Source organism: Paramormyrops kingsleyae, chromosome 20 (genome assembly GCF_048594095.1).
Source record: "Paramormyrops kingsleyae isolate MSU_618 chromosome 20, PKINGS_0.4, whole genome shotgun sequence".
Classification (NCBI taxonomy): domain Eukaryota; kingdom Metazoa; phylum Chordata; class Actinopteri; order Osteoglossiformes; family Mormyridae; genus Paramormyrops; species Paramormyrops kingsleyae.
In genome coordinates, this window is record NC_132816.1 from 22,039,959 (window position 1) to 22,057,685 (window position 17,727).

The 17,727-nt window shown below is 54.1% G+C and overlaps 2 protein-coding genes across 7 annotated transcripts in view; one reads left to right on the forward strand and one right to left on the reverse strand.

Annotated features, from left to right (window-relative positions):
• Window positions 1-17,727, forward strand: part of LOC111848464 (E3 ubiquitin-protein ligase TRIM35-like) — a 172,592-nt gene that overhangs the window by 82,450 nt on the left and 72,415 nt on the right. The gene's annotated exons all lie outside the window — the stretch shown is intronic.
• Window positions 491-17,235, reverse strand: mta3 (metastasis associated 1 family, member 3). 2 transcript variants are annotated; one of them, XM_072703558.1, is made up of 19 exons: window positions 16,952-17,235; window positions 15,620-15,687; window positions 14,177-14,270; window positions 13,978-14,104; window positions 13,820-13,883; window positions 13,575-13,692; window positions 12,813-12,915; window positions 11,460-11,559; window positions 11,181-11,369; window positions 10,895-10,969; window positions 10,655-10,713; window positions 8,945-9,066; window positions 8,262-8,416; window positions 7,138-7,360; window positions 4,626-4,718; window positions 4,199-4,381; window positions 4,046-4,077; window positions 3,828-3,925; window positions 491-1,453 (listed from the first exon to the last, which is right to left on the reverse strand). In XM_072703558.1, the coding sequence occupies exons 1-19, from the start codon at window positions 16,977-16,979 to the stop codon at window positions 1,300-1,302; spliced, it is 2,085 nt and encodes a 694-aa protein (XP_072559659.1). In that variant the 5' UTR covers window positions 16,980-17,235; the 3' UTR covers window positions 491-1,299. The 2 variants fall into 2 exon arrangements, with proteins under 2 accessions (XP_072559659.1, XP_072559658.1); XM_072703557.1 differs by having other exon boundaries at window positions 13,978-14,270.

The following is a 17,727-nucleotide window of genomic DNA, read 5'->3' on the forward strand; positions in this document are numbered from 1 at the left end:
ACCATTTCAATACAGCAGGAATGTTCCCTGTAGTTGTGTTTTTTAAAGCTTGGCCCTGCTTACTGTCTGTTACGACTTTTGTTCTAGGATAACTGATCATTCGTTATACAACGTCCCTTTTCCAGCTGATAAAGGCCTTCATAGTTCACATGAAATGTTAGTCAGTTTCCCAGACTGATTCGGTTTTATATGATTTAAACTGTCAGATTAATTCAACAAGCTAATTAATAATTAATTATCATAGTTTCCTGAATAAAACACACCACGCGTATAGATATGTTATATACAGTGGATACGTGCAGTGAGTCTCCCTCTGCTGGCCACCCGAGCAACTGCAACTTAAATATCAAAATATGTCATCAATCTATTTTTATGAAAGACCACGACTGAAAGTCCTTAGCTATTCTGTTAAAGGCTATAAGTTATATGTTTCACTTCCGCTGCAAGCTTTCATAGGATGACAAATTACGCAGCAACAGGAACACAAACGTACAGCTCACAGCATGTTTTATTGGGGAATATTACACATCAAACGTGTTGCACAGGAAAACACAACATAAATACGGGGGTGTAGGATGGATCAGTACAATAAAGGAAGCCCCGGAGACGCACGGAAAAGCTGCGATCTCTCAGAGTTCATTAGCGCTGCGTAACCGAACGATTCGTTTAACGGAGGTTTCTAGCTTCAGCACTGCACTGCATACCTGCGTAGATATGCCTGGCTGTGTACTGGTCCCCTGGTGATGGCCAGAACGGCGTCAGAAAGGGACCGGAGGTGACAGACGAAACTATTCGCAGCTCTGCCGGGAAAATGACCGCGAAGCGAGACGCCAGCGAGGGGGAGACCCGCTGCCCTTTAACACCACATCTACAGGGGAAGGACCCTTTACTGACCAACCGCGGAAACAGTGCTCCTTTCATCCATTTCTGACAAAACACAAAATACAAGAAGTTGAGAAAAAGCAAATGTAAAAACCCTTAAATATACATTGTGATCTTGCTTGTGTATGTCAGTGTGTGTGACAATGTTGGTTGAAGACGTCAAAAAAGCAGCGCACAAACCGAGCCCCTAGAGTCTTTCTAAAACGGGGAAGAAACTGCAGTTATAATGGGCACCTCAGAGCTGTCATGCCTGCCCTCCAACACCAGATGGCGCTGTTTGTCTGATAACGTCTTGCTGGGGACTGCGGAGTATGCAGTTTGCTTTTGCACCGACGACATCATGGGTGCGGGACATCTTTGGGGGTGGTCATCGGATTCCGTCGCCGGTGCACAGGGCCAGGGGGGTGGGGGGGGGGGTCAGTCATGAATGACGATGGGGCCCCGGTTCCTCAGGCTGAGGTGTGGGGGGGGCTGGTGTGGAGCAGGGGGCACCCTTCGCAGGGAGATCTGCTCACACGGCTGCCTGCAGGCGCGTCTTAGCTGGGAGCGAGAGAGCAGCTTCCGGGCCTTCCTGCGGGGTGGGAGAGAAAGCACTGGAATGAAGCAGAAGACCAAGCTCTGGGGGGTGGGACGAGCTGGCTGAGGTACGAGCTGGCTGAGGGACGAGCTGGCTGAGGGACGAGCTGGCTGAGGTACCCTGAGCAAGGTACCGTCCCCAAGCACTGCTCCCCGGGCGCTTAATTAGCTGCCCCCTGCTATGTCACGAAAGTCACATATGGGTCAAATGCAGAGGTCACATTTCGTTGTTGCGCACTGTGTGCTGTGGTGTGTTGACAATGACCACTGATCACTAAATTCTAATTCTAATTCTATTCTAATAATTCTAATTCTAATTCAGGGGGAGGGAGCTTCCCTGAGGGTGACCCATACACACAGAGAAAATAACCCCCCAGACACACACACCCCCCGATGTAAAATGAGCTCCTTCCAGCTCCTGACCAGACCGATCCTCTCATCTCAGCACCACATCCTTCAGATGGCTGCTCTATATTTAGTGCAATATCTATGCTGGTGGAGCCCGGATGCCGAGGCTCATCCCAAGGCAGCATTAATAATGGGGGGGGGGGAGACACAGTGACATGAAGATAGGGTGGGTGAAAGATACAGGGGTCTGATAGCGACACGGAGGGAGAGATGGGGGTAAAGCACCATCCTGTGGGAGTCTGTACGGTTAAAACACCAGGAGCAGCTACCTGGGACTTCAGAAAACATGGTGTTGGGTGCTGGGGAATAAGGAACAGACCCAGCAAGCTGCTCTAGCAGCCTTCGGCCTCTAGGGTCTGTAGCTCCAGCTTTCTGTGACTCCAGGTGATGCCCAGTGGACTTAAAGTTTAGACCCGATCACTTTAGACTTGATCACTTTAGACCCGAACAGATTAGACCCAGCGAGTGCCAAATTTGAAATGGTCATGATGCAGATGGGAATGCAGGTACAAATGGCCAGTGACCTCTGAGAAGCCCAGCGGAAAAGTGTCGGTTTGAACATGGAGGCTGATGATGCCCCCTGAGACCATTAGTGGTCAGGCTCCGGATATGCGCTGCAGTGTCTAAAAGAATATATCAAGTCATATCTCTCTGGGTTATACCTCTAAAAGTCCATAATTAGCAGTGGTTTCCAAGGATACCTAGCTTCCCTTGGTGGGGGGTGGGGGTGATGATCCATTTCTGTTTGCATATGTTCTCCAGGGGAAGATTTGACTGGAAGCACGTCTTCAAGATGCGAAATAAATCAGTACAGATGGTCAGGATTACAGTGCAGGTCTAACTCAGATAATGTATGTCAATCGTGTGGATTTCAACAGGTCACCAGTGTGGAATGAGGCAGGTGGATAGATTACGGTCATTTGAATCTTTATTAGAAACATGGATATATTCACAGAAGTTTAATTGTACTGTTGCTAAGCTACAGACAGCTCTGCCTGGATGCTGAACTTGCAACAATGATGAACAGACATATAGATACACCTTCTATCCAGGAAGATGTATTATATAAATTGCATTATGCAGTATGCAGCATTACTGTCCATACTGCATGATCTCCCTGTGCAGGGGGCTCCTCCACTGGCTTCTCCAGCTTCCTCCCGCAGTCCAGAGACATGCAGTCAGGCTGCCTGGTGTCTCTGATTTGCCCTTGAGGTGTGTGACGGTGTGTATGTATGTGTCCTGTGATGGACAGGCATCCTGTTCAGGGTGTGACTCTGACCAGGACGAAAGGCTAGAAGCTGGGTGGATGGATGTATGGATGGATGGATGGATGGATGGTTTTTTTACATACTGTCACTGGGCACATGCCAGTACCTATATGTGCAATTTATTTGTGAAGATCTCCCTGCATTTGCTGCAGAGTTACAGTTGGTCTGTAGTAACTTCAAAGTGGTGACGGCAGATCGACTGACTCCAGCAGGCACAGAGAATCCCACCGAAATGTAATCACTGCTTCTCATTTTTAAGACTCGATGTTAGCAATGCTGGAATAGCGTTTGTCAGACTGGATACGCAGGACACCACGTGCTGGTGCACAGGCTAAACTTAGGGGCTGTAATTCCTCCTTCTTCCTGGCCGTTGCAGTGTGACGCACACAACAAACATCTCAGTTTTCTTCAGCGTGGCCAATCGACTCAGATATCTCTGCTCCGCTTCCACCATTAAAAGCTGTCACCACTAATTAAGAGACTAACACATAACTTTGTGCAAAATTTAATTAGCCCTTTTGTGCTGCGTAAACTAATTATCACCACGGGTGCCAATCAAAGCACGTTGATCCTCAGATGGTCGGTACCCACAATGCACTGCAACAACCTTAGACCCAGCACTGAATGTTTTGCAGTTGTGCAGGTCGCAGACCATGTCAGTTACCAGTCTCCTTGGAGACTGAGTGGCTCTACCTGGTCTCCCAGGACACGAGGAAGAAGCTGTCGTCAGGGGCGTCGATCCAGTTGGGCCGACGCTTACGTAACACGTTGCCGCTGCTGCTTCCGTTGTGCTGGGGGCGGGGGGGGAGGGGGGGGTGAGTCTCCTGAAAGATACATCTCTCCACAACCCCTCCCCCGTCACCCTCAACAGGGGGGTGATTCTGTCATGGACGGCAACTGGAGAAACTCACCAACAGGCTTCCCACTGTGTGACTCGAGTTCTCTGCAAAAAAGCAGGAGGTCGGGTGAGCCTGAGACTCCCGGTGCATTATGGGATGTGCTGAGGTGCCACCGGGGCAGGAGCAGCGTGGCCACACGGCGTGTTTATTTGCCCGGGGACTTACCTTGGCCCGCAGCTGCCCTCCTCTCTGCACTGCTCTCCAGCCTGCTATGGTGGTGGTATCCGCGCTTTCCCAGCATGCCTAGCGGCCCATGGCTAGGCAGTGAGGAGAGCAGACGCCGGGGGGGCGGGACCTGGAGGCCAGGAGTGCGGGGAGCCCGGGTCATGTTGGGGGCAGGGCGGGACTCTGAAACAGACAGCAAGTCCAGTTGGTGCGCCTCTCATGCGTGCTGGGGGCGTAGTCTATAGGGGGTGGGGGGGTGCATAGGGAGTCAGATACTGAAGGAGGGGGGGGGTCGCGAATCGAGGTGATGGATAGATGACGAGCCCAGAGCTGCTAAGTGTGACAGAGAGGAGTAACCTTCCGTGGAGGTCGCCGGGCAGCATGGGGGGCGTGTGTGTGTGTGTGTGTGTGTGTGTGTGCGACTCACCCAAGAAGCGCAGCACGCTGCTGAGGCTGCTCCTCTGCACGCTCCGCAGCTGCGCTGGCGGTGCCCCCAGTCCCTGAGAGGCCCGCGACATGTCTGCAAGGCAGAGCCACAGTGTCAGGGGGCGCCGGAGAGCACGCGCCTGCCAGCCAGAGCCGCCAGACGGCGACTGCTTCCCGAGCCCCCCCTCCATCTCTGTGGGCCTGAATCCCCGACCCCCCCCCATGGGCCTGAGTTACGGCGACTGCTTCCCGAGCCCCCCCCTCCATCTCTGTGGGCCTGAATCCCCCCCAACTCCCCCCCCCCCATGGGCCTGAATTCCCAGTTCCTGAGCCCTTCCTGACCACCATGCTCGTGCACCTGGATTCCCTAACGCTCCCGTGTGGCCCGATGCGGCTCCCTCACATCTCGCCGGCGAGCCCCTCCCCAGCCGAAAGCAAAAACCCAGGGATGGTGAGGCTCTATACGGGTGGGGGGGTGGGCGTCAGATCGAGGTGATGGATAGATGATGAGCCCGAAGTGGGACAGAGACACGCAAGACGCCCCCTTGGATTTTACTGTGCCCCCCACGGAGCACATATGCCGTCTATAAAACGCCCGCTGACTTCACACACAGCCGGACAGCAGACTGATTAGTACACTAACATGCTACAGGGGCATGATCCCGAGTGTCATTTACCTTGGATTTACGCAGCTGGCGCTTCGCTCCAAAGCGGCACGTGCATTTCTGACCAGGATTTTCGCTCATGGTTAAAGCGGAGGACTTGGCTCCGCCCATTCTAGTGAATCGCACACTAATCTAAGTGGGGGGGGGCAGCCTGGACTGGGGGGCAAGGGGTACTGAGGCTGCCATGGATAAAGAGGAGGGAGGAGGAGGTGAGATTTCACGCTGGGGGGCAGAGCAGACCCAGCTCTGCGTGACGACGCCATGTACACAGGGAGACCCCGATGTCTGTGAGCAGGAGGAATGGAGGTTCGAGTGAGACGCCACGCAATGGCAGCATGAGTGGGTGGAGCCCCAGCCGGCGTGGGGGCGGAGCCTATAAGCCCCGCCTCCAGGGTGAGGAACATGAACCATGACTGAAAGACACACGAAGGACAGGAAATGACAAGGACGACAAGGAAGGAGACTTTCAGCTGTGCTTTTATTGATCTTGGGGTTCTTTTGCCCAGAGGAGGGTCACACAAAGGGCGCGGACAGTCAGGAGGGCGCCACCTCCTGGCCACCGGGCAAAGGGGGGGGGGGGGTCACACACATTTAAGGCAGAATGTCAGCGAGGAGTGAAAAAGGGGGGAGCTAGAAGTGGGGATGGAGATGAATGGATGGTCCTGTCATTTGGATACCACAGAACCTCAAAACCACACGAGGTTCCAGAATCGCACTGGGAACACCCCCGCCGCTCTGACATCACGAGGCGACACCCCGTCACAGATTGGGGTCCTGAGGCCACGGGGCGTGTCCTATCCTGCTGTCAGGGGGTGTCTGGCTCAGCAATCACAGTGCAGGGATTTCATTGAGAAGCTGGTGGATCAGGGAACAGCGGACAGGGAGCACGGCTGAGGGAGAAATCCCAGGCCATGGGGGAAACCAACTGATAATACATTTAACCAGAGCATGACGGACAGGTCCGTCCTCCAATAAGGTTCCAGGCTTCATTTTCCTATGCGGAGGAGCCCATCTCTGTTTGCTTGTTATGGAGGGACTTGGATCTGACAGTAAACCCAGCTACTTATTTGCAGCAACCTAAATGACAAAGGCCTCACCATCACACGGCTGCCTGTGCGCGTGACTCAGAGCCACGCGTGTAGCGTGACAGCAGGCAACCTCACACTTAATTACAGCATTCCATCCGGATGAGTGCAAGAGCAAAGCGCTAATGAGTGCGATTAGACACACACACCCCCAGAAAGACAGGTGACACCCATGTGCATGACTGCACACACACACCCCTAGACTGACAGGCGACATGCACGAGCTCTCTCTCACTCTCACACACACACACACACACACATACACAGGTGTGTCACTGTGTCTGAATCCAGTGAAGCTCACAAAATACATATTAGTGTAGATAAAATACATCATTCTACTTCTGTACAGATTGATCTAAAAAATATAGGCGTTACACACACACCCCCCCCCCCCCCCATGTCATTACCGAGGGCAGACGATTGGCAAAAATAAACACTGCCACCCTGGTGTACGCTATGCAGTGCCCCCCCCGCCGCCTGCGAACCCAAAGCCCCGAAGCTGAGCCCAAACATAAAGGGTGTCATGCATGAATCCTCTGGGGTGAGGTATGGTGGGGGGGTGGGGGGTAAAATGAACACAAAGATAACACGGGGCAGGCATTCTTTATTGGAGTTGGGGAGGGTGAGGAAAAAAAATACAAAAACCAAAAATATAATAACAATAATAATAATAATAATAATAATAACAGCAATAAAAAAACATAAGACACGTAGGAGGGAATGGCAGCGAGATGGGGGGGTTAGGAATTTAAAGAGCTCTTACACTCCGCCTTTATGGCGCCACAGTTAATGGGCACAAAGGGGCGGCGTGCGGCCCGGCGCAGCCTGATGATGTCACGGCACATGTGACGCGCCAACTTGGTGAGCCGTGTGGCCTGCAGCAGGAAGGCCTGCTTGGTCTTCACCGAGGACTTGGGGCTGCCCGTGTTGCGCATGGGGGCCAGGTGAGCCGACTGGCGGGGGCCGTGAGCACGGGACCGGGGCTCCTGCGGGCACAGATGGAGGTCGGGCATCAGCATATGGGCGGGCACAGGGAGCGGAAGAGGCGCGTCACGCGGCGAGTGAGGACAGGTGCCTTCCCCGGAGGTACAGGGATCGATCGCTATGTAAGAGCTCGGCGCCATGTATATTGGGCTCCAGAAGACTGCAAAGTAGGCCTCCTTTGTCCCTCTACAGTGCAGCCCCTTCGGCCGAATGGGGAGAGCGAGAGAGTGCAGGAGCGGCAGGCCACACGCACAGCGAGCGCGACTCCCGTGGGGCACAGGCACTGCACAGAACCCCTGATCACAGGCTGATACGACACAGGCACTGCACAGAACCCCTGATCACAGGCTGATACGACACAGGCACTGCACAGAACCCCTGATCACAGGCTGATATGACACAGACACTGCACAGAACCCCTGATCACAGGCTGATACGACACAGGCACTGCACAGAACCCCTGATCACAGGCTGATACGACACAGGCACTGCACAGAACCCCTGATCACAGGCTGATACGACACAGGCACTGCACAGAACAACTGATCACAGGCTGATACAACACAGGCGCGTTCCGGAGCGAAGCACGCGGGCATTTCGAAGCAGGACCCGACAGAGCCGAGCAGGAGGACCGCTGGCAGGAGGAGCCAGGGGGGGCCGCAGTGATGCAGCAGCAGGGTCACAGCACCCCCCGGGCATTCACACACTCCAAACCCCACATCACATTTCATCTTGGCTAGAGCCCCGCTGGTGTGGAGGTGCAGCTCTGTGGGGGGGCTGAAATCAATAGAGCTTGTCATAATAAAGTAAATGGTGGCACAAATTGAGTTGTGTTTTAATATGGCAAAAATGCACCTGATGTCAGTCAGACGCTGGCAGGGGCGGTGGGGGGGGGGTACTCACATTGGGGGAGGGGCTGGACGGGGCCTTCTCCTCTCCATCTGCTCGGCTGGGCATCTTCAGCCCCCCGTACTTCTTCCAGTACATCCAACAGGATACGCAGAGCCGGCACTGCATGTTGGGGGGGCCCCACGAGTACCACTGCGCCGACTGCATGGCTGCATGGGGGGGCGGGCGGGCAGAGTGAGCTGCCAGATCACGTGACTCAAAATGGACATGAAATGATTCCATGGAAGGTGGAGGGTTTGAGGGCAACATGCCGGAAGCAGCACTGGATCTCCATGTTGATGCTGTTTTCATTCCATTAGCAAAAATCAGACGCCACAGGTGGCTGTTATAAGAAGCTTATTAAGGCGGCAAGATGGCCGGCACCCCCCCAGCAAAATGAGGCTCACCACCAGCCCTGGGCAGGCACGGGCTGTAACATAGGCCCCCATCATACACCGAGCTCCACAGCGCCACCCAGTGGTACGGAACAACGATTAGTTAGATTGACAAACTGGTGGTGACTACCAGCACAGTCACTCACAAAGCAGACATAAAGCAGGTCTGGGTGCTTCCTCAGTCCATCCAGCGCACTAAAGACACCGACAGGACAGGAATCCTCAGGGCTGCACCATAGCAGCCCAGACTAAGGACCACTGAACACAGTTGCCCTCACTTCCAGTGCTTCCCAGCGTACTCACAGTAGCAGCTCTCGCAAGCTCGCCCTCCGCTGGTCGCCTGGTGCCCCGGCAGTCCGGCAGCACCGTTCACCGCGCTCATCTTGCCATTACTGACGGAGATCTGGTTGGGGTTGGGCTTGTTGCTACAGGGCAGAAAGAGGGAAGGCAGCACAGGGAGAGACACAGAAGGACATTGGGCTGAAGAGCAGCTATAGGGCAAGTTCTCAGAGCAGTAAACAGGCACAGGGTTTTAAATAAATAATTTGTCTGCAATCCATTCAGCCACACGATTTCAGTCCTTTAACAACTTCCACATCAATGACATCACGGCCTCCACCATATCCAGGGGACGGACCCTCTAACTCCGCAGCACAAGACATATAGTTTGGGAAGTTCAGACTATTTAGAGTCTTGCAGAGAGAGTGAAAAGGGGGGTTTCAATGCTTTTAATGGCCACATGAAAAAAATCTCATGAAAAGAATGAGTTACAGAGAAGGTAGTGCAAATACGTCCCATTTTCTGTAAGGGGGACTGACTTTCACATACAATCGCATGGTTTCTGGGCTGGCTAATCGTTATAATGGCCGTTTTGTGTTTTCTACATAACAAGAATGGAAATACTGTACATACTGAGGGCCCAGCAGGGCACAAACACGACACATGTGTCACACGTGACTCATCCAAGGCGAGAATATTAACCACCCGACAAACATTCAGGACAACAATGCAGAAAAGAATAGACAGACGAACACACAAAGACAGGCAGAGAGAGAGACAGAGAGACAGGTACAGAGAGAGACACCAAGGACACAGGCAGAGAGACAGGCAGGCAGACAGAGAGACAGGTACAGAGAGAGACACCAAGGACACAGGCAGAGAGACTGGCAGGCAGACAGAGAGACAGGTACAGAGAGAGACACCAAGGACACAGACAGAGAGACAGGTACAGAGAGAGACACCAAGGACACAGGCAGAGAGACAGGCAGGCAGGCAGAGAGACAGGTACAGAGAGAGACACCAAGGACACAGGCAGAGAGACTGGCAGGCAGGCAGAGAGACAAGTACAGAGAGAGAGACACCAAGGACACAGGCAGAGAGACAGGCAGGCAGAGAGACAGGTACAGAGAGAGACACCAAGGACACAGGCAGAGAGACAGGTACAGAGAGAGACACCAAGGACACAGGCAGAGAGACAGGCAGGCAGGCAGAGAGACAAGTACAGAGAGAGAGACACCAAGGACACAGGCAGAGAGACAGGCAGGCAGAGAGACAGGTACAGAGAGAGACACCAAGGACACAGGCAGAGAGACAGGCAGGCAGGCAGAGAGACAGGTACAGAGAGAGACACCAAGGACACAGGCAGAGAGACAGGCAGGCAGACAGAGAGACAGGTACAGAGAGAGACACCAAAGACACAGGCAGAGAGACAGGCAGGCAGGCAGAGAGACAGGTACAGAGAGAGACACCAAGGACACAGGCAGAGAGACAGGCAGGCAGACAGAGAGACAGGTACAGAGAGAGACACCAAGGACACAGGCAGAGAGACAGGCAGGCAGACAGAGAGACAGGTACAGAGAGAGAGACACCAAGGACACAGGCAGAGAGACAGGCAGGCAGAGAGACAGGTACAGAGAGAGACACCAAGGACACAGGCAGAGAGACAGGTACAGAGAGAGACACCAGTGACACAGGCAGAGAGGCAGACAGGGAGGGGCAGGCAGGCACACTTACTAGGTAGGGATGTACACTTGCTTCAGTTTGCTCTCAGCCTCCGCTGCCTTCAGCCGTTTCTAACGAACACAGAACAGCATTAAGCGTTTCACTAGCTGCCCCATCCAGCCCAACAGAAACAGCGCCCTCTATAGGTGCATCTAACATAGTGTCCTGTGGTGTCCAGGCGTGACATGACGTGATCCCCGTCCACCCCATCCAACCCCGTCCCCTCCCCCACCCCCGTTGTGCGGCCCTCACCTGCTGCACGTATCGGTCCGTCGTCTTCCACATGTAGTAATACTCAATGATGCTGGTCAGCGACTTCCAGGGCAGCTGCAGTGAGAGGGCAGGGCGGTGACTCATGGGCCGAGCAGGGGGCCTCACTACAGAGCCACCACATAGCAAAGAGGCACTAGAGCGCCGCCCCTCTGGACACTCCCGTTACAGAGAGCACACTCAAGACAGATCAGTCACCAAGACCATAGAACCTACTCCTATCCTAGCAACATGGGGGGGGAGTCCACCCCGGAGCACCCCGACTCACAAAGTCCTGCCGGATGTCACTGAAGTCCTTGCCGTACTTCTCGAGCGCCTCCTCGAAGAGGCCAGCCTCCGAAGCGCTCCATTCCTCCATCTCATCGCGGCAGAGCACAGGGCCGCCCTGCGGCACCAACACGCTGATGGCCCCAGACAGGCTGTAGCCGTGCCGGTGTAGCGTGTCCATGGCGTGGAACTGTCCCGAGAGACATGAAGAGGCAGCACGCGTCACAAATGGCTTTCCCAGCCCGAGGGCCGCCAATCAGAAAGGAGGGGGCGGGCTCACCAGGGTGATGTCGCGGGAGGCGGCAGCGGCACTCATGTGCAGGCTGGGCTGCCGGACAGAGCTGCTGCAGTCCAGGGCACGGGCAAAGGTGCCCACCGCACTGTGGGGGGAGGGGGTGACAGGGTGGGAGGGTCACGTGATGCCCCGAAGGAGCCAGACGGTCGACCTGCGCCGGCGATCATGACCATCACCGTCATCATCACCATCACCGTCATCATCATCATCAGTCATCATCACCGTCATCATCATCATCATCACCATCACTGTCATCAGTCATCATCACCGTCATCACCACCACTACTGTCATCAGTCATCATCACCGTCATCACCACCACTACTGTCATCAGTCATCATCACCGTCGTCACCATCACCGTCATCATCATCATCAGTCATCATCACCGTCATCATCATCATCATCACCATCACTGTCATCAGTCATCATCACCGTCATCACCACCACTACTGTCATCAGTCATCATCACCGTCGTCACCATCACCGTCATCATCATCATCAGTCATCATCACCGTCATCATCATCATCATCACCATCACTGTCATCAGTCATCATCACCGTCATCACCACCACTACTGTCATCAGTCATCATCACCGCCATCATCACCACTACTGTCATCAGTCATCATCACCATCGTCACCACCACTGTCATCATCACCACTACTGTCATCAGTCATCATCACCGTCGTCACCACCACTGTCATCATCACCACTACTGTCATCAGTCATCATCACCGTCGTCACCACCACTGTCATCATCACCACTACTGTCATCAGTCATCATCACCACCAGTCAACACAGTCATCATCATCAGTCACAACCACCTTCATCACCATCATCATAAGAATCAGTCAACATCACAACCTTCTTCAGTCATTACCGTTATCGTAACCACCTTCCTCACCAACATCATAACCAGTAGTCACCATCACCAGTTGTCATCACAACCTTCATCAGTCGTCATCACCAGTCATCACGACCATCACAGTCATTACAACCATCTTCATCACCACCACAGCCATCACAACCACCTTCCTAATCATCACTGTCATCATCGTCGTCATCATCATCATCATCAAATCCAGTCAGTTTTCATCATCATAAATACCTTCATCATCAACCTCATAGCCATCACAACCAACTTCACCATCATCACAGTCACATTCATTATCATCATCATCATCACAAGAATTGTCAGCAGGCGTGTTTAAACTGAAAGGAGAAACCCCTCCCTCCCTCACAGAGCCAAACCCGGCCCCCAGGGATAGATCCAGCACGTCAGAAATGAATCGCCTTTGCATGTCAGGTAATGGAGCAGAAGCGAGCGTCAGCCATACCGAGCAACAACCAGGAACTGGTCGATCTGCTTGTTGGTCAGCGGGCACTGGGGGTCCCACATTTTCACCTCCAGTTTGGACTGATCCCGGTCGTCTGGCTCGCCTGCCGGGGACAGGAGGATGGGGGGGGGGGGGGGAGAGTGAGCTGACCGCTTCACCGCCACATGCAGCCATTACTGCTGGAGTAATGGGCAGTACCATAAAAGGAGCATGGGGGGGGGAGTCGTACATCCTCCTTATAAAGAATAAACAGCATCACTGATGGACTGAGGGAAATGCTAGTCTGTGTTATGGCACAAAGAGGAGGGTAAGTGAGGACAAAGCCCCAAGAGGCCCTCGGCACCACTGGTGGGGGTCACTGATTATTCACAGTTTATGGCGACAGATGTGACAGATGGATGCGGACACAGTCCCACCGTGAAGTTGGCGGGAAAATCACGGTGGTGTGGAGCACAGCTAATCGCGCCACTTCATCTTTATCACCACGGAGACCGTCTCCGGGCAACCACGCAGGACTTGCCCGCAGTCGCCGGGACTCCCCCAAACTTCCAGTACAGCCGTCGATGTGACTGACTGTGCTGATTGGCTAACCTGTGGAGGTCCCATCCCCCCCAGCTATGGGCCCCAAGACTCCGACAGTCAAGGGAGGGAGAGTAGAGGCATCAGGGAATGAGAGGCGAGACAGTGAGTGTGAGGAGGAGGAGCATGGAGAGAGGAGGAGCCAGTCTCCTCTATGGGGGGGGCACCCACGTGCACACTCACCGTCCTGCAGCATGTCGGGCACGTCGGCCTGGAAGCGAGGCCCCACACGGATCTCACCCTTGTCGGCCAGCAGGGTTTTCTGCGTAGGGTCGTATACCAGTGAGTAGAAGAATGAGTCCTGTTGGGGGGGGGAGGGGGCATGTCACACCAAAACGCTGCACTGCCATTGGTCAGCCTAGAGCTACGATCCACTCGGAGCAACCCCAACCAACCCCCTCACCCCCCAAGCCCCGAGGTCGACGCACCTCCCTGTCCAAGTAGGAGAGCACAGATTCAGTCTCATTCAGGAGAGCCACACTGCACTTCCCCCTGCAGAAGTAAGGGAAGGAGGTGGGTTGGGATCACATGACTAGGGGCCTCAACCACCCCCGGCGTGTATGTGTACACATGCGTGTGCGTGTACCTGATGTGAGTCGCTGGCAGCGACTCGTACTGCCGTGACAGGAAGAGCTCGCGGTGACGTAGCTGGTGCTTCTGCTTGTCACTGAGCTCCGGGTCACTCGAGCTCGCCTTCTCCTCCTCCAGGTCCTCTGGACAGGGAAAGCGCGGGTCAGAGACATGGGGTGACACGCCCCCCCCATCCCCACACACACACCACCCACTTGCATGCTTGTCTGCCAGCTGGATCAGGCTGTGTGAGATGTCCCTCCGCCTGTAGAAGCAGACCACCTTCGCCTCGACGTTCCCACTGGCCGTCTGAAACAAAGCACACGGGTCACGGCCAGAACCTGCAACATTCCCAGCACACACGCTCTCCCAGAGAGTGTGGGATTGGCATCCCGTCTGAGGTCAGCGACATTCAGCGACATCACAGTGCACAGACATTCCTGTAGGAACCAGTTTCACTTCCCGGTCTTCAAAGCACTAAAACGATCCATCGGACTGCGCATCCAAAGCAGCCAGCAGGGCTTCATCCTCAAATGCTTATCAGCTTCCATCCAGCCCACAGAAACCGGCAGATGCGAAGCCACGACTCACTGATAACCTGCGCATGCAGCGTTTGACAGGCTGCACATGTGACCCAGGCTGCTCCAATCAGAACACAGGACAGAGTCACGGCCCACAGTACATCTGACTGAATTCACCATCAGCATGGAGGACATGAATGTACAGGCCAGACCTGCAAACTGAGCTCACTGAGAGAAGGCACAATGATGCTCAGGCGTGGTCTCAGCGGCCCGTAGCCATGGTAACCGCGGGCGAGGTGGCCACCCAACACCTGTCTGCGTATCAGGTTACCGCGTGGATGCGGACCCTGGGGAGCACAACTGCACCGCTCACCCGGCATCATCTCCCACCCCCCCCAAAAAAAAGCAGCTCAGAGTCTCCAGCTAAGATGTCGTCAGCGGCGAGTTACACATCATATCCGTGGCAGGACCACAATCAACAGACCACCGGCCTTTGCAGAGCCAGTACTGTCCAAAACGCTTTTTTCAAAAGTTATTTTAGCATTGTCACAAGGAGCACAAGGTGGCAGTATTTGCTGATATATTTATATATTATCGATATTTTTTTGTTGAATATATCCAAGACGTGGCTAAACTCTGAGCTCGACAGACCTGAAGTGAAATATCAGTGAAGCAGAACCAACCTGGGAGACCATAGCGAGGTTCTGAAACATCAGTGAAGCAGAACCGACCTGGGAGACCATAGCGAGGTTCTGAAACATCAGTGAAGCAGAACCGACCTGGGAGACCATAGCGAGGTTCTGAAACATCAGTGAAGCAGAACCGACCTGGGAGACCACAGCGAGGTTCTGAAACATCAGTGAAGCAGAACCGACCTGGGACACCACAGCGAGGTTCTGAAACATCAGTGAAGCAGAACTGACCTGGGAGACCATAGCGAGGTTCTAAGCAGTAAATGTGTGACAAAGTCCCTCATCCTCCACTACAGAAAATGGCTGATCACGCCGCTTCATCCACAGCACGAAATCCCTAACGGAGCCCAGGCAACCTAGAAGCGGTGACCTATGGCCCTGGGTCAGCTGTGGGGATGTAAGGAAGCACCCCGGTACACGCCACCCCCCGGGGGGGGGGCCTTACCTTATTCAGCTCCTCTATCCGCCGGATCAGGTATGGGTTACTGGAGGAATTCTCGAAGAAGACGTAATCTGCAAGGAGACACACACAGGGCCTTCAGAAACACCGAAGCCAGCCTAAGCGAAAGGAGGATTCGCAAGTACAACAGCAATAACACACTGTATTACTTCATAAATGACAGCAAACAAAAACAGCGAGATGGTCGCAGCAGCGTTTATTCATGAGAGGCAGCGGTGTGTCCATAACAGGCACTGGTGCCCCCTGCCCCAGCTGCCTTTCCGCAGTCACCCTACGAATTCAGGCAAAATGAGTCCACTTATTTCTGTGCTTAGTCAAACATCATTCAGGAGCACCTCAGGCTCGCGAAACATCACCTAAAGGGCAGGCTGTCGCAGGAGCTTGGCGGCCCACGACACAGCGGCGCGACCCGAACGCCCGCAAGGGATAACCCCAACCCGCGTGGTTTTAACATAACCATACCCATAACCATACCCAAAGCCATAACCATAACCATAACCAAAGCCTGCCACACGTGATACCAGCCAACATCACCCTGCAATGGTACAGTACCACGATACATCAAACTGCAGTGATACAGTATCGTGATACATAACCCTGCAGTGATACAGTATCATGGTACATTACCCTGCAGTGATACAGTAACCCCTGGCGTCACTAATTATGTTTTAAAAACAAACGGGACAGATTGGGGGGGGGGGGGGGGGGGGGGGGTCACGGATCAGCGGGATTAAGCCGGACGATCAGGTGTATAAATATATTTATAAACATATTCCTATCCGACATTAACAGCTCCAGCCCCTACGGATCACAAAGCTCGGTGCCTCTACAGCATTAAAGCCCGCCGTCCCTCCATCTGCGGGGCTTTATCCCAAACTCTCCCGGCTATCTGCGGTTCTTCTGCCTCTCGGGAGCCGCTTTATGCCGCCTGCAGGCCGTTACCGCCGCACAGGGGAAGCGTGGCCCTGTCTCTGCAGGTGTCGGTACACGGACCGTCCGGGACGCCCACGATCAACCAGGCGCCGCGGATCCACACACAAAAGCGCCAGGATACAAAGAGGCGTCGGAGGACACGATCGGCGGAGGGCTCCGGCGGGCAGAGGCGCACGGAGAGCTCGGCGAGCGGCAGCCAGGGCAGCACTGTGCCCAGGCCCGAAGCGCCCCGCCACCGCAGAGCCGCAGCCCACGACGGGCCAGAGGCTCGCTTCCCCCGCCGCCACTACCGACCGGCGCACCCGCCGAAAGCCGGCCGGGGCCCCCATCCGCGCCAGCGCACGTTAAAAGCGGTCCGCAATCCCCACATCGGGGCCGACATACCTCCGACCCGGTACATGTTGGCCGCCATTTCTGCCCTCCTGTAGTGTTAAAAAGAGACGGTCATAAATAAATAGCGCGATAAGCAGAGCTTATCTGAGAAATCGTTTAAATACGCGAATATTTTATAAGGTGTGCGTTTTCGCCAAGGGGGAGAACCGGGCTGGTGCTTCAGGATCCCCCCTCCCAGCTTTCACGGTACAATGCAGCGAGCCAGACTCCGAGAGGCTGCGATCAGCCGGTATCCGCTTCCTGGTGAGGGGGGTGGATGGAAGGGGAGGGGACCCGGGAGGGAGGCGCTGCGCACAGACACATGCAGCCCGGATAAAAGCTGGACAGGAAGCTGTTGCTCCTCTGCTCCGCTGTCTGGTTAGGGCTAACTTTAGCAGTTAAGTCACCCACGGCTAACCTGAGGGTGAGATGCAGCTACATAATACTGCTGCTGGCTGAAGTTAGAGGGGTGAAGCAGCAGTTTCAATTGACATAAAAGCGAAAAAGATACTGTATTTAATTATTTTTCCACACAAGCACACATCTGTAATATCTGGGATTTCGTCCTAGCGTTGGCTCCCAACATTTCCAGCTGCAGAGCTCTGAAATGTGATCTTCTCCCATCCATCCATCCATCCATCCATCCATTTCCCACTGCTCATTCCAGCTCAGATCCTGTCATTCTCCCAAATTCAAAAAGCGCTTTAAGGACATGTGTTCAGTGAAATCCTGTCTGGTATTATGGCCATATGGTTAGCTGTAACCTCATCTTTCTTTATTTAAAGGGA